Here is a 16,085-nt window from a genome sequence, read left to right as displayed (position 1 = left end):
TGCAAGAAGAAATTAAAGAGACTTTTAACAAGGAAAACTGGAGCAAAGCTTGAATATACATAACTCTGCCTTCAGCAGGGAAGTTTTTTACTTCAACTTAATTTTTTTTTCATTTTCAATGATTAAACATTTGGTTAATTTAAACAAATCACCTACCATGTGGTATGTGATAAGAACATCAAAAGAGACCCCAGTTTGAGGACAGAGGTCATATATTTTATTTCCGATATGGCTATTGTCGTTTTGACTAGTTTAAATGTAGAAAGTTTATAGAGATGTATTATAATTTTCCCGTTTATTATTATTATTATTATTATTATTATTATTATTATTATTATTATTCTGTAGATGAAACCTATTCAGGGACCACTGACTTGAAATTCAAGCTCCCAAAGAATATGGTGTTAATTAGGAAGAAGTGAGAGGAAGTTTGCCGTCATTCGGCGTAAAATCTAGTTTAAAATGGGAAGAAGTTAAACAATTACGGGAAATGTGCATTAGAGCACACGTGCAGTGCGAGGAGCTAGTATTCCGAGTTCAATTTTTACCATTAGAAAAACGGATAAAAAAAAAGAGAGAAAAAAAAACTTTCATAATACTGCATTCAACAATTCAATCGTTATTTATCTGAAGGAACTACACAGCCTATGTTAGGGGCAAGTGAGTGTAGCACGTCCTATCCTCTAATCAACAATTCCAGCGGCTGACCAAAACGCGCATATTGAAAACCAACCGGGTATAACCCTAGAACTATGAAGAGTACCTTGAACACCTAGGACAGTCACTCCCGAATAATTTGCAACCGTTACTGCCATTCTCCTCTGACCGCCTATGGCACTGACATTACTGGTATTTTCGTAGCAAAATTAGTTCGTGACCTTTGGAGGTAGGCTATTGTCATTATACAACTGCAAGTCGAGTAGAAAGGTCAGTCATGGGTCCCTTCCTGTAATACAGGATCAAAACCTCGAGACATGAGAGGGAATCATTAATAATAATAATAATAATAATAATAATAATAATAATAATAATAATATTAATAATAATATTATACAGAACAGAGTGAGGAGTATTATATACAAATCCACCTCATGATCTTAAGGACTATTCACCAAGACAACTCATTACGAAGTCCTCCTGATACTGATACTCCAATTCCATTAGCTTTTTCACGTTAATTACAATTAGGATGCTTTATTCTGGCCTCCTTGGCCCAAGACACCAAAGAGCCAATAATTCAGCACCAACAAAGCCATGCACAGATTCACTTACCAACTGCAAGAGCGTCAACACATCAGACTCTCATCTGCACAAACAGGCGACCATGCATGAGTGAATTCAAAAGGAAGCAACCTAAACTCCAATAGGTTTGATACTGGAACAAAAGATCCATCTCCACGATAACGTATATCTTGCTGGTACGGATATCTGTAGCCCGCATGGCGACACACTGTTACAAGTGCAATACGCCACAACATGAAATGAAACATGAAAACCAGCATATATAGAAAGATGCTCAGTTTATAGAAGCAAGTGGGTGTTGTCTGGTCGTAACTGCTTGGGTCATACACGCTGAGTGAATTTCAAGACGGCATATATAGTATGAGAGTTAAAACATCGCTCTATAAAAAAAATAATAGGCGTTACATTTTCCATATCTCCGTAACCATCCGTTCCTTACCTTCCTCTGACATTTCTCCATCACCAGCCTTCACGGGTGTTAGGGGCACCGTGGGGGGCGTATCCATTGGGGTCCCGGACGAGGGGGCGGCGAAGAATTCGGCATTCCCTTCTCTTCCTTGATCGATCACCCTGTCTACGAAGCTGGCATCTTCCAACCTTATATCTTTGCTATCTAACAGTTTAGCAGTATCGCCATCACTAGTCAAAGTTACCCCCGCAAGGCCATTCTTTGCGATGTCCTCTTTGATGAGGCCATTCTGAATATGGTCCCCTTTCGTCTGCAGGGACTTTTCGATGCCCTTGAAACTGCCCCCATGACCGTTTTGGGGGCCGTGGTCAAGGACGTGTCCGTTGGCCTTGTCTGCAAGGGCCGCCCCTTCGTCGGAGGAGGCTGAGCCGTCGCCAGCACAGCTGCAAGCGGACCCCATTGAGCTCAAAAATCCATATAAACACAAACAGACCAAATCGTACGAGTTATACGACTGTCTTCATTATAAGAGGGGAGACTTCAAAATCTAAGGCTTCGCTATTTCACATGCAATCCGTCATTGTGACATTCACTAAAGGGTTCAGTCACGGTCATTATCAACTTCTAATAATAATAGCGATCACAGCACTCGATAAACACATTGTCTCATAATGCTACATTCGATGTTAAATTCATTTCATGGTCGACTCAGCTCAACTGGTCATATCTGGTAATGGGTATTCAAATTCTACATCAAAATGAACACAAACTAACGCTCCAAACACTAGTTACACTAACAAAACATTATGACACAGGTTAAGCAGACATGTATGTATATATATGTGTGTACAGGTATGTATGTATGCATGTATGTATACAACTATCCATTTTCAACATTTCCTTAACAGAGGGTGACCCCAGAGAATAACAATACTCCTTTCCATTGTTTCTTCTACAAGTCTTTTCAAAATGTATCCACATACAGAAATTCCTATTTACTTCATATATAACTATTTCATAACAAACGCTTGACCTCCACACCAGCTTTGTTGTCTAAACCAAAGCCGTTCCTCTCCTTCCACTCTCTCCACCATGTCTGACTTTCTCAAACACAATCGTACCAAACACCTTCCCTGGTAAACAAAGTAATACTGTGCCGTTATAATTCTTATGACTGCCTCTTCACCATAACCTATATACGTTGGAACAGCTATTCCTTCTCCCTATTGTCCCAGTCTTCCTTCAACGAGAGATACCTTACAAACTCTGGTCAGCCACTCAACCCCAAGATAGCCACTGTGCAGCATCACACTTGTGCCCCCATCAATCTCGCCGTCACTTCGTTTTTTGACTTTTGAACTGCCGTCTCTATCCTACAGTCACTCCCACAAGCATTCCCGTGCCGTTCAACTCTGCCTCTCTTCTTCCCCTACATTCAACTGGTCCCTTAAATCCTCACTCCAACGAACCAAGGCAGCATTCACGCATGCAGAATATTCATTTGTTTCTTTTACTCGGAGATCTAACTGTTCATACACCTTTTCCTGTGCGATTACTTACCTGGAGAACAGCATCTCATCATCTTTTCACCTTAGCAACTGCAGCTCAAACAATCTCTTGTATCCCTTTAATAATCGTTGACTTATCTCATCCAATTACTTACACCTGTATTATCTCTTCTTGCTCTCCCAAAAGAATGCTCCCTACCCATGACCCACCAAAGAATTTTACAGAGTCCCCACCTACTTTCACCTATTACGTCGTCATTCCCTAGCCAATAAGTCGTGCGCTTTCTCTCTTATCAGCCAGCTCACTAACCTAAATTACATTTAGTCACATCTTCACCATCTGACATCCACCTGAATTCTGATTAAAAGAAAATAACGATTAGATATCAGTCCGGCCAATCCTTTTTTCACCAACACATCCGCCAAGTTCCTCTTACACTTATTATGCACGAATACATATAGCAAAATCTTCTCTTCTGTTACAATATCTCTTTTATCTGGCTAGAAGAATTCTCATCAGATCTTTTTCCTACACTGTCACATTTCATTATTTTTCCTCGTAGAGTACGGGCGAGAGTGAATTGATGGCTGCAAGGTTGAGACGGCTTTTCTAATCACTGCGTAAATGGAATGAAAGGAAAGGAAACCGGTTTCAGTTGGGGAGGATGTGTTCAGAATGCTGCCTTGTCGGATTGTTAGCATATGTCAGAGGACTTAGTGCACCTGTTCAGGACATGTATAAGGGTATGTACTTGTATGTATTTTCCTTTGGGTATAAGTTATGAAATTGATGCCAGTGGGTTGTGTGGCTTATACTGTTAAAAAAAAGAAGAAAAAAATATATATGTGTGTGTATGTATGTATGTATATATAAAATTTGTGTGAAGGAAGTTTGCTTATCATCGGAATTTGCTACGTAATTTAAAAGATAATTCATCTTTTCATTTAAGAAATAAGTCACAGCCTCCCGATTCCTCAAAATGGACACTAAAGGGAAAGCAAATAAAAATTTTGATTATTCATGACGCTTCATGAATAGTAAAGGCACTCACTTCACAAGCTGCTGAATTTAAAATGAAAACTGCCAATTATTTTTAGGTTGAACATAATTAAAGCAAGTTTAGTTTAAACACCCAAATCCGGGGGTCACTGCAGCCACAGAAAATATCACTGCCCATTCCCCCGACCAAACCCCCTTTCAAACGTGTGACCAGATACACAAACGACCATGTCCCCTTGGATCGACAGGGTCATGCATCAGACACGACCTTTCTTCGCGTAAATGGACCCACGTATCAACTAGGAGAGTGACAGCAATGCAATGCACCACATTCACATGTTCATATTTTCCGTGTGCGATGCATCTCACTTCTCCACATCGACATGGTTTCAAGTTCAGTGACCTGAAGAGGATAGCGGGCGCAGAGGAGGTCGCTGCTCATTGATATTTCAGGGCCACAACTCCCCCAAAAAACCTGACACGAAACAGCTGGACGCTTTAAAAGCGCCCGAAGTGCACCGCCCCAAAAATCCTCACCCCCACACGGGCATATTTCTATGAGCGCGACGTCGTCACTTTAAAGGATTTTACCGAAACGGCGACTTTAAGGGTGAATGACCGGATTTGGGAGGCGGAGTACGCCTCCGAGGTTTAGCATTCGCCAGTAGATTCGGGCCAGCTTGAGGGAGGCATTTCACAATCGACCTTCCAGGCACCACGAAGGAGTCACCAACACTGCAGTTGAGCCGGGCCAACACTACTACCAGCAGCAGCAGGAGCAGCAGCATTCTCTGCTGCTTTTACCCAACCCGGTACACAGGAGCTACTACTACAGGGCTCCGACACATACACGCACACGCAAACACACTAACACACACTATGACCCTTAACCGCAACGTTACCACTTCTGCATCGGCAGCACCTCCCGCAATTAATGCTGAGCGGTCAGGGCGATGACACGATCAACTTGGCGGGAGGTGGATGTCGCGGCCATTGTGCCAGGCGGAGACTCTGCACAAAACCGCCGCAAAATGAGAGGAGATACTGAATGAAAACCCTCCGAAAACCTATCCTCTGGGCCGAGGGGAAACCCAACTCCCTCAACCCCACCAGCAAAGAACCAGTCTGAGCGGCGACGGCGCGAGACAGAGTTGCTATGGAAACACCCCAGCACCAGAGGAGGAAGAGAGCGAGGGAGAGAGCGGGAGAGAGAGAGAGAGAGAGAGAGAAAGAGAGAGAGAGCGAGAGATTGAAGAGACGAAAACGTGTGAAAGATAAAGCAAATTTGTACACATGAACTATAAAACAAATGAAATAAGGAGGGGGGGAGGGGAGATGTCAGTAGTGAGGGATTGTTATCTGGGAGATATTAAATGCAGGCATAAAAGGCTTCTCTGGGCCCCCGTGAGAGGAGCAAAACAATTTACGAGTCGACGCAGAGGCCAATAAAAACCAACGTAGCGATGAGGAAAGAGAGACTGGGCGCGAGAGATATAAGAAGGAAAAAGTTCCTTCCTCGCTATCTCTAGATAAGAGAAAATCTGATATCAATAGCCAAGGAATGGAGGACAGCCCGAGAGAGAGAGAGAGAGAGAGAGAGAGAGAGAGAGAGAGAGAGAGAGAGAGAGAGAGAGAGAGAGAGAGAGAGTTACGCAAAATGCGCACGCAAGCACACTTCTCTCGTGTGAAAAGAACAGGCATTATATAGTGTTTTTTGGTTCGAATTGTCTGGTTTTTGAGAGGGGGAATTACTCCTCACCTCTACTGTTTAATTCCGTTGCACAAATGGACTTAATCCACATTCGTGTACTGGAATCTCAATACGAACTCCTTTCACGTCCTTCATCCAGGTATCGATGCGTGTCAACTGGGAAACATCTTCCTTCACTTCTTTAGGAAATTTCAGAGAACAACTTTTGTTGACGACTTAATTATAATCTGCGGAATACATACAGGCTATCAATGATACTTCTGTTACCGGAAAAGTGTGTGAAACCCCACGAATGCTACAGAATATCGGGCAAATTTCGGGAAAATATAATTCTTCCTAAATATTCTGATAATTTATATCACAGCCTAATTCTACGTATCTCATTATCGCCTGTAATTGATTAGCCACGGTAGAGTAGTTATACCTTGGCCGTGTTGATTAGTGGGGAGGAGATGGCCTCGTTAGCTGATTGACAACTGCTTTCCTTATGATTTTCTCAAAGATCTAAATTAGGAGGATGTTGACGACATACGCAGAACAATTTCCGGAAAGCTTTCACTATGAAGTTTTCGTGGCTGGTAAGTGATGGAAAAATTTGAATGATTTTGCATTGTCACTACTTGTTACGGATGCCATACAAGATAGTGGGTTTTTAAAGATACTTTTCTGCGTGTTTCCAATAATACTGGATTAGGTGACTTTGTAGAGCTGGAAAGTCTCTAACTCTCAAGTGAAAAATAGCTTGAATCCGGAAATAAATGAACAGATGACTACAGCGTTCCCAGATGCTCGCATACTTCTACAGGGGACGTGACGAGCGCGCCCTTGACATTGGGGGGCCAAGGTCACTTTTTACTTTCTGATATTTGCGTGCGTATGACGATAAAAAGTTGGCATTATTTCTTATAGCCTCCTCTGCCTTGCTTTCCTTGACGCGTTTCAAAATCGGAGAGAATCCACGAATCTTCGCTGGGTTTCCAGTATTTAGGAGGTTGTTCTCAAGTTGCAAATTTGAATTCGACGATATCAATCTTACAATGTTCGCTTGCATTTTCTTACATTATTCACTTTCACTTTCTATGTCAAAATACAGCAGAATGATTACGAGTTCATTTACCACTGGGGTTCTTATATCTAGGAAGGCAATTCTCTGGTACTCAATAAATTTATAGTCTGAAAGAGTTCTGCGTTCGTCTTTCGTTTGAGAAATGCATCCCAATTTACCTACAACAGAAATCGCTAGAATTCGACCCAGTTTGTCTGAACAAAATGACAAGCTGATGGGGATGGTGGCACAGCCTTCAGCATTGCACTGAAACTACTTTAGCTAAACATTATGTACAGTCACATGTAATAAGTCTGATAATGCTAAAGCTTACTCCGAAACGTTGCTTAGAAGGATACAGCTATTTTTGAATAATAAAACATTGCTACATCCGGGTGTATATGACCTGTACCAAATATCTTTAGTGGAAAATTGTGGGTCAAACACAACGACTGCGACGTTTAGCATTCTGGTTGTAGGTTAATTACCTTGCGAAGGAACAAATATTAACCTTCTCAATGTTGTTTTAGGTATACCAAAAGTCAACATGCATTATTATGCTGGTTGGTGCGACCCAAGGGAATCAATGACTGATGCTTAGGTATGCGGGATAATGCTTTTGGAGAAATGCTACACTGGCTTACCATGATAAACACTCTCCGGGCTGTGATGTGGTCGGAACGCTATTCTACAGAGACCGCTGGATATAATTCGTTTACTTTAACTGGGAAAACTGAGCAAACGTCTTTGACTGCCACTATTATTACCCTATAGATGTGGATATTAACCATCTTCCTTTCTGACGTCATGCATTATCTGACTTGAGGTGCGAACAACTTTCCGCGTACAATTCGGCTGTTTCATTAGATGACTCGGTTACAATAAAATGTTATTTTTCAGATCTCTTTTAAAAACGGACTTCTGCGAGCCTTCCAGGACATGACTCTAGGCCTGGAATCATCATCATCTTCTTCTTCGTTTAACGTGCTTTTCCCATTCTTTACATGGGGTAAGCACGATGTCTTCCTTTGAAGGACTTTGATTTGGCGTTGGGGTAGACGTTTGCAAATAAAAAGGGTTGTGGCTTAATTGCTCTTCGAGGACGTTATCTTCAACAACAGTATCATGAGATGTGCTGGTGCCTTCTCAAGCAGTCTGGGCTAGTTGATGTGTACACCCTCAGATTTATGAAGGTAACGATAGCATAGTGATAGAGAGAGATCGGATCGGGGTTGATGGCATGCAGTGGCAGACTGGGATGTTGTATCAGTGAATTGAGGTCGAAGTGGAATCAGATCAGAAACGTCTGGCGGACAATTTTGTTTGCTGACATGGCCATGTGGGTGAGGGGGTGGTCGTTATGGTGGCGAGGGAGGTCATGCTTGCTTCTTTAAAGAGAGAGAGAGAGAGAGAGAGAGAGAGAGAGAGAGAGAGAGAGAGAGAGAGAGCCAGCAACTCTGAGGCTACAGCTTCACTCGGTAATTTATGCACATTTCTAAACAGAACATCAGGTTTCGTTTAATTATTTCAGGGATTCTGTAACAATCATTACGTCAGTGTGAAGGCTTTTCCTTGTTTTCAAATGTTCCTCTCTCTCTCTCTCTCTCTCTCTCTCTCTCTCTCTCTCCATTAGTGTCTATCAGTCTGTTAATGTACTTCAATTTTTTTTTATAAAGTAATATCACAAGTTGTTCATATTCTCCTCAGATAATTACGCTATCTTGAATTGTCATTGCATGGACACGTGGCTTTGGTTTCTCTCACTAATTTCTAAGTATTTATATACATTATATCTATATATATATCTGTATATATATATATATATATATATATATATATATATATATAATGTGTGTGTGTGTATTTTCACTTTAACAAACTGAAAGAAACTGATCAGAGAGAGAGAGAGAGAGAGAGAGAGGTTCGTACGTGACGTGCTAAAAAGGCAGTCGTAAAGAGGATTAGAGTGACACTCGAGGCCTTTCTACAGACGCCACTTTGAAGAGCGGAGCCGTGTCGTGAAAGGATGCTGAATCTGGACAACTTTCAAGAGAGAGCGTTCCACATTAAGAGCAATATTGCAATTGCTACGTTTCTACCCCGAGCAGAAATGCCAAGCCAATAGCTGTGCCCACATACGAAGCACCGTGGAGGGATCCTAAGATCACATCGCAGCTGGTAGAACGTGACAGAGACGGCTTCAGCTGTTCCTTTGGTGACGATCCTCGGGAACCTCCCGACAGATGGCGTTGTCTAAGGCGACTCTCGGTTCACGCCCTTCGCCACACTGATGGATGCAAGAACACTGATTCAATGCTTGTTTATTTGTCTTACACTGAGCTCCTTTCCAAGTGAATTTCACAACACTGAGAAAAGTTAAATATCAATAAATACCATCTTCATTTTGTGGTTCACTTGTAATCGCCAAAATTGCCAAGTATTTATTTATCTATATTTATTTTGCTTGCTTGACATGACTGGGAAATGGTTACGGAATGGCAAACTTTTGTACTGGCCGTGAGTTAAGTGACTCTCTGGAGCCACTCCACTCCAATCTCACCCCCTTATTCGTTTTCAGAAATTAAAAAGAATTTTCGATCACAGTAAATACACTTATGGGTTGGAATACATTATAGTTCTGACCAACAAACTTCACTTCAAATAATGAAACAAAAACTTCCAAGCCAGTGGTTCAAGAGAGAGAGAGAGAGAGAGAGAGAGAGAGAGAGAGAGAGAGAGAGAGAGAGACTCTCAAATTCATCAAAACCACCTATAAATAGGATTTCAACAATGACTGTTTGTTTTCAAAAACAAGTAAAAAACAACTTGCTCACTAAAACGGCAATATTCAACCACCAATAACATCAGCAGCCACTCGACGCAAGGCGCTGTGAGCGCAGGAAACGCTGTTTATGGAACAGCCACAAAAATAAAGCGGACCCTACCGAACCTCCCCCTTACAATAAACAAAGCTCCAACATGGCTCCTATCCACGATGAAACAATGTGAGACATAAATAAGCAGTGAGAAGGAAAAATGGAGAAAAAAAAAAGGAAGTTCTGGCCCCGCCCCCTCCCCGATATTTCTCTCTCTCTCTCTCTCTCTCTCTCTCTCTCTCTCTCTCTCTCTCTTTCTAAATATACCGCCAGCTCATGATTACACATTCTCAAAGGCCACGTTCTCACGCCTACTTAGTTACTATAGCAACTCGAAACAAAATATGAAACTGCAGAACGAACTGGCTGGTTTAGACTAAGCCAGCCTTGTCCTGCGGCGGCCCGTAGGTGTGGTCACGTGCGAAAGGGAGTGCGTGGGGCCTGATGTGGACCTCGGCACTGCCTAACAAACAGAGACGAGCTTGTAGATTAAAGAATAACCTACTATTCTTCGAAAAGACGAAGTGCACGTATTTCCTTTTCTCGAAAAGAGAAAAACAAAAGACGTTTAGGGTCCTCCTGATATGAAATCCTTATTCGGTAACGTCTGTGACAACAATAAATAACGTACTTGCCAAATTAAATTCCTTGGAGTGGCCCAACAACTCAAAAAAATTAGTTCGCATGTTTGCGTGAGAGAGAGAGAGAGAGAGAGAGAGAGAGAGAGAGAGAGAGAGAGAGAGAGAGAGAGAGAGAGAGAAGAGTTTTCCAGGTACCAACTACTGGCATCCACGATGAAGTATGTACAAGGTTCGGGTAAAATGTTCATACTTCTGTAGAGGCCACGCAACACCGTATACAGGTAGAATCTATTGTTTTTCATTCACAGGTTACTTCCTTGCCAAAGAAAAACAAAACATATATAATATTATTTCTATTGTTTGTATCACAAATCGAAGACGTATATGATTATCATGTTAACAGACGAATGCTCGAAATCGCAAGCAACACGAGAAACTTTGAACGAGAAAAGATAGACACACTAACAATATGATTATCGTAATAAAAAGATGGTGAACCTAGTCACAGCTACGGCAACGAATGTGACTGCAACAGATACAAGTATTCCTCACTCACCACATTATTTACCAATTTACTGAAACTGACGACGTTATAAGCCAAAATGATGTGGCATATTGGACAGCATGGCGTGACTGCTAGGATATACCGCGTATTAAAAAGATGAACTGGTGACCTAATGGACTTCAAGATCGTTCTAAATTAAAAGCTTCAGCAGTCAAATCCCACTCAACGACATACATAGCAAAATCTATTTAAAATGTCGCTCCGAGACGTGTGGATATACAAATTTCACCGCTCACTTAATCAGAGAAAAAGCAGAAATCTACATCTGGCAGAGTATTTCACGATATAAATGAACTTGAATCATTCTCTCTCTCTCTCTCTCTCTCTCTCTCTCTCTCTCTCTCTCTCTCTCTCTCTCATTGAGATGCGTTCGAATGATGTTTAAAGAGACCCTGCCAGTAAGCGAGAAGGTAAGCAGGACGTTCCACCGGCTGCTCGGTACACAACTCCATGGGAGCCTTGAGTCAACAACCCATTACATTTTATATAAACACACTCAATTAATAATTCTTGGAATATTAAACGATACCGTTTTTGGAGTAGTGAGCCGATGGCTGCTCTCCAGACCTGAAGTCATCTCCTTTCGATACCTTAATAAAGTATTCGATGTCTTTCAAATTATATGGAAAAAGAAGTGCTCCGTTCAGGCAAATTCAAAGTACCACTCCACACTCCAATTTAGTTTCGCATAATAAATACAAACTGAATAATTCATGACTGGTTTCCCTAATAACCGAAGGGCATCGATACCCAACCAATAGCGACTCCAAATCAAACGCCCCCTCGACGCACAAAACTTGACATTTACCCGCGATCATTGAGGGAAAGCGATGAGGGGGGGGGGCGGTTAACCAATCACAAATACTGGACCGGCCCCTTCGCTCACTCCGTACAATTTCCCCTTTAAAACAGACATGTCTGCATTCCTAATCTCGCCGTCTTCCAACTTCTGCCGCTGCTGGTGGTGGTGGTGCATACATTGGTGATGTGCCTGCTGCGCAACATGCGTCGACACAGAAATGAATCTGGACTTACAATATACGAGCCCTATCACGCAGTCGTACTACATAGTAAAGAGGTCTTTTATTCCTCACACCAACAGACTGTAATTTTTTTTTGAGCAGTTTTATTGATACTGGAACTACCTGAATGTCCTGTAAACCACTGCCTGAGGTTTATTTTTCTATACAATAGATTTAGATGCTGGTGGATTACTGATTATTTTCATAAGCGTATGACGCAAATCTCTATGCTGTTTTCTCTTCTTCACAAATGGGTATCCTATTACTTGGAAGACTGTTTAACAACTTAGCTTGGGCCAAGATTATAGATTATAGGTCATGGGAGGAACAGCCTCAATTCGAGCGACTATAGCTGAGACCCTGAGGGCGCAATCCTTTTGTCGGCTCCGTATGTGAAAGGAGGATGAGGGCGTATATGAGATGAAAAGAAGAATCTTCCATTTCTTCAACCAAATTTACCTGTCTTGCCTATTCAATACTCGTTAAGTCTTTATTAATAGTTATACCATACTGTGCAACCATAAAAAGTGGAATAACAAGACTTCAGCCACAGTACCTTAATCTGTCACAACATTGAGTATTTCTACGAAGAACGTCAAAAAAGGCATATAATTTCCACCGGTCACGTTCCATGTCGGTACCACTCTCCACATTACTCGTTATAGTGTGACCACGATATCATGATTCGTAAACAAAGCCTCAAATCCGTGCATTACCGACGTCAGTATCATATCAGAATGACCCAAAATAAAATCAAGGAGTATAACGTACTCAAGGTGTAAGTCTAACCGTGTTCACAGAACCTGAGCAGTGGAGAGCTAAAAATCTAAATCTTCTTTTTGATTACGAATCCTCGAGGATTTATTTTCCTCATGACACCTAACGCACCCTCACCCAGCATATCAAGTTCATGTGTATCCGTTACACAGAGGTGAAGACAGAATGCTACTCTAGTTTCCAAGACTCTCGGAATGCTCACTACTTCACCTCACATTTAACCTATTAAATATATATATATATATATATATATATATATATATATATATATATATATATATATATATATATATATATATATATATATATATATATATATATATATATATATATATATATATATATATATATATATATATATATATATATATTCTTTTAACGTGCTTTTTTTCCCGACGCCTTCTTTTGAAGGACTTTGATTTGGCTTTGGGGTCGACTTTGCAGTCTCGATCGGCTGCCCTGCCTGTCATCGCTTAGACCCCGGTAGCGTATGTGTACATGTATTGTACCAGTCACCAGAGCCCTTTTCTCCCAGCAGCGAGGAGTCGTTGCGCGGTTAGGTCGACAGTCGAGACGTGTGAGGTGTCCGTTATGTTTTAAGAAGATGTTGGAGTGGCTTTGTTTGTGTGTGTGTATTGGTCTGTAACACCCATTTGCTATATTATATATATATATATATATATATATATATATATATATATATATATATATATATATATATATATATATAAGGCAAATCTTTCATAATTCCTTGTTGCAATTCCCTGTATAACCGAAAAGATTTGGGCACCTGAGGTCCACTTCGTATGAAGTGCATTCGGACAAAAAGAACAGGAGAGGGTGAGAAATGTGGAAACACAAGGTAATAATAAAAAGATTAAGAATGTAAGTGAAGGGATAGATCAAAGCGTTTTGAGACGGTTTGGTAATGGGAAAAGAATGGAGGGCAATAAATTGGTGTAAATGGTGTACAATTTAGAAGTGGCACTAGGGAGGAGAATAGAAAAAGGGTGTTTATTAAGCAGAGATGAATACCACAATGTATAAAGGGGGGAGGGGTGATTTACGGGGTGCCTCTAATACACCCTCCCGTGTAAGTGTAGGAAGCAGCTTATGCTGCGAAAATTTTCAGCAACAAGGTATCATCTACATTCCTACAGCGCAACTATGTATGAAGAAATAACAGTTGCATAAAGTGAATATGCAAATTACCTTCAAAGCCGAAAACTGAAGCGCTTTCAGCCATTCGGCGACTTAAAACAAGTAGAGTGTCTATACAAGATAAAATCGAAGCCAAGCTAAAAGTCAGGTAACGAGACGCTGCTTTCAAAAAAAAAAAAAAAAAAAAAAAAACCGTCTTGATTGCGATGCTAACAGAAAACCCAAGTTTTGAAAAGTAATACTCATTACGGAGAATTCCTAACTCCACATTCATTACCGCAATCATGGCCCGATAAGCGAGAGATTTTTCCTCGTCGGGGAGCTGACGTTAATTAATGATACCGAAAAAAAACCAAACCTGAAATTTTAATCATAAAACATCAACTACGTCTGGAAGGGAAACTACAGCAGTTGATATTCTTCCTTCTTCACTCAATACCAGAGAGCGTTTAATGAGGGCCTTCGGAAAATAATGACAAAATACGTTAAGGATGAGTGCACAAGCACGACAAACGCGCGATACATTTCCATTCCAAGACGCCTCTTCTCTGACAGTATGAATGAACAACCCAGAAAACCGCCTGTGCAATTACAGATAATCACCAGGAAAAAAAAAAATATAAACAATATGGCCTCGTCAATGGAGAGACAAAAGAAAACAAAGGCTTCAAGAACTCTGAAGACAGAATGCCACATTATTTCCCTCTGATTCATCAAGAGACAAAATGGCTTTCCGGTAATTATGGCGAACCTTCAAAATGACTCACGATGCATGATAATGACACACCCTGACATCTATTCATTTTTTGTTCTCTTCTCCCCTGGAAATGTCTGACATCCCTGTCACATCCAGAAGTAGTGACGGAAAGTTACACGATGATGATAACATAAAACTGCAGCCAATTAAGAATGCACACACGTAAGGTAGACACTATCAATAATGCCCTTTAAAAAATGTTATTCCTGCCGCACTAACTCTTCACGGAATCAGCTTATTAACACGACTTTTACTTAGACTGTCAACAATATTAACCACAAAAAATATCTGTAATAATAATAATAATAATAATAATAATAATAATAATAATAATAATAATGTCAATGCTTTAAATCGGGAAGTAATTAGAACTTGTAAATTATTTTTTGGTATATGCCCTCCAATGATAATTCAGAATCCGTCCAATCGCTAATTCAAGAAACAGAATTAACAAACTTAATTTGTGTCAAAGTTCATCTATAACATTAAGGGCAAGCTTTGAGTCATAGGCCACACTCAGGATAACTACTAATATAAGCAAAGGTGAATAAGACCAGAGAAGCCCGGACATCACAACCAAATTTAAGGACTTCCAGGGCACAAAGTACCCAGATGATTCATCAGGATGTCACAAGAAACTTGAAAGATATTCCGTAAATCATACACATGAACGAGAAGAAAACACGTCTGACACTGGAGGCCACGTTATTCATAACGAAAAACAACGACCTTCTAAAAAGACGGCGTCTGATGGACTAGATAAGCGCTTCCCAAATTGGACTCGTCAAGTATTCTCGAGAATGTAACCCGAGTGCAGGAAACTAAGCAGCCACTTGTGGGGACTTGGAATAATGTGGCATTTGGGATCCGTTTTTCTCTCTATGTCTGGAAATTGCTCTTCCTTCCTCAGCTATCCGCTTTAAGAAAGAACTAAAGAGGGTAAGACTACAAGAAGCGCGTGGTGCACGCTATGGCGATCAAGGGATTACTTGAAGCAGAGTACAAAAAGACATAAAAAAAAAGTTAAGTATATCTTAGTTTAACCAGACCACTGAGCTGATTGACAGCTGTCTCCTACGGCTGACCCGAAGGATTAGACTTATTTGACGTGGCTAAGAACCATTTTGGTTACCTAGCAACGGGACCTACAGCTTACTGTGGAATCCGAACCACATTATAGCGAGAAATGAATTTCTATCACCAGAAATAAATTCCTCTAATTCTTCACTAGCCGGCCGGAGACTCGAACCCGGGCCCGGCAAGTGCTAGGCGACAACTCTACCGACTCGCCCAACGAGGAACTATACATGAATTATATCTATAATCTGTAATGACCAGGTAGCTGCAGAAGTGTCTCAGTTCACAATTCTCATCCGTGTAGTTCCATAAACCTCTCATTAAATAAACACTCCATGTGCCAGTAATTAAATA

General features: G+C 40.9%; 1 protein-coding gene across 26 annotated transcripts in view; it reads right to left on the bottom strand.

Annotated features, from left to right (window-relative positions):
- Window positions 1-16,085, bottom strand: part of capt (adenylyl cyclase-associated protein 1) — a 190,066-nt gene that overhangs the window by 44,887 nt on the left and 129,094 nt on the right. For 2 of the 26 annotated variants that reach the window (XM_067121588.1, XM_067121583.1), the window contains exon 2: window positions 1,682-2,378. The exons of 13 other annotated variants lie outside the window; for them this stretch is intronic. In XM_067121588.1, the coding sequence (XP_066977689.1) occupies window positions 1,682-2,111 (430 nt within the window). In that variant the 5' untranslated portion in view covers window positions 2,112-2,378. Of the gene's footprint in view, window positions 1-1,681; window positions 2,379-3,211; window positions 3,249-4,696; window positions 5,029-5,061; window positions 5,318-16,085 lie in introns of those variants that run through there. 11 more of the 26 variants (XM_067121593.1, XM_067121592.1, XM_067121585.1 and 8 more) reach the window with 11 other exon arrangements.

The sequence above is a fragment of the Macrobrachium rosenbergii genome, chromosome 19 (genome assembly GCF_040412425.1).
Source record: "Macrobrachium rosenbergii isolate ZJJX-2024 chromosome 19, ASM4041242v1, whole genome shotgun sequence".
NCBI classification, from domain to species: Eukaryota; Metazoa; Arthropoda; class Malacostraca; order Decapoda; family Palaemonidae; genus Macrobrachium; species Macrobrachium rosenbergii.
This window is presented reverse-complemented; position numbering and strand designations above follow the sequence as displayed.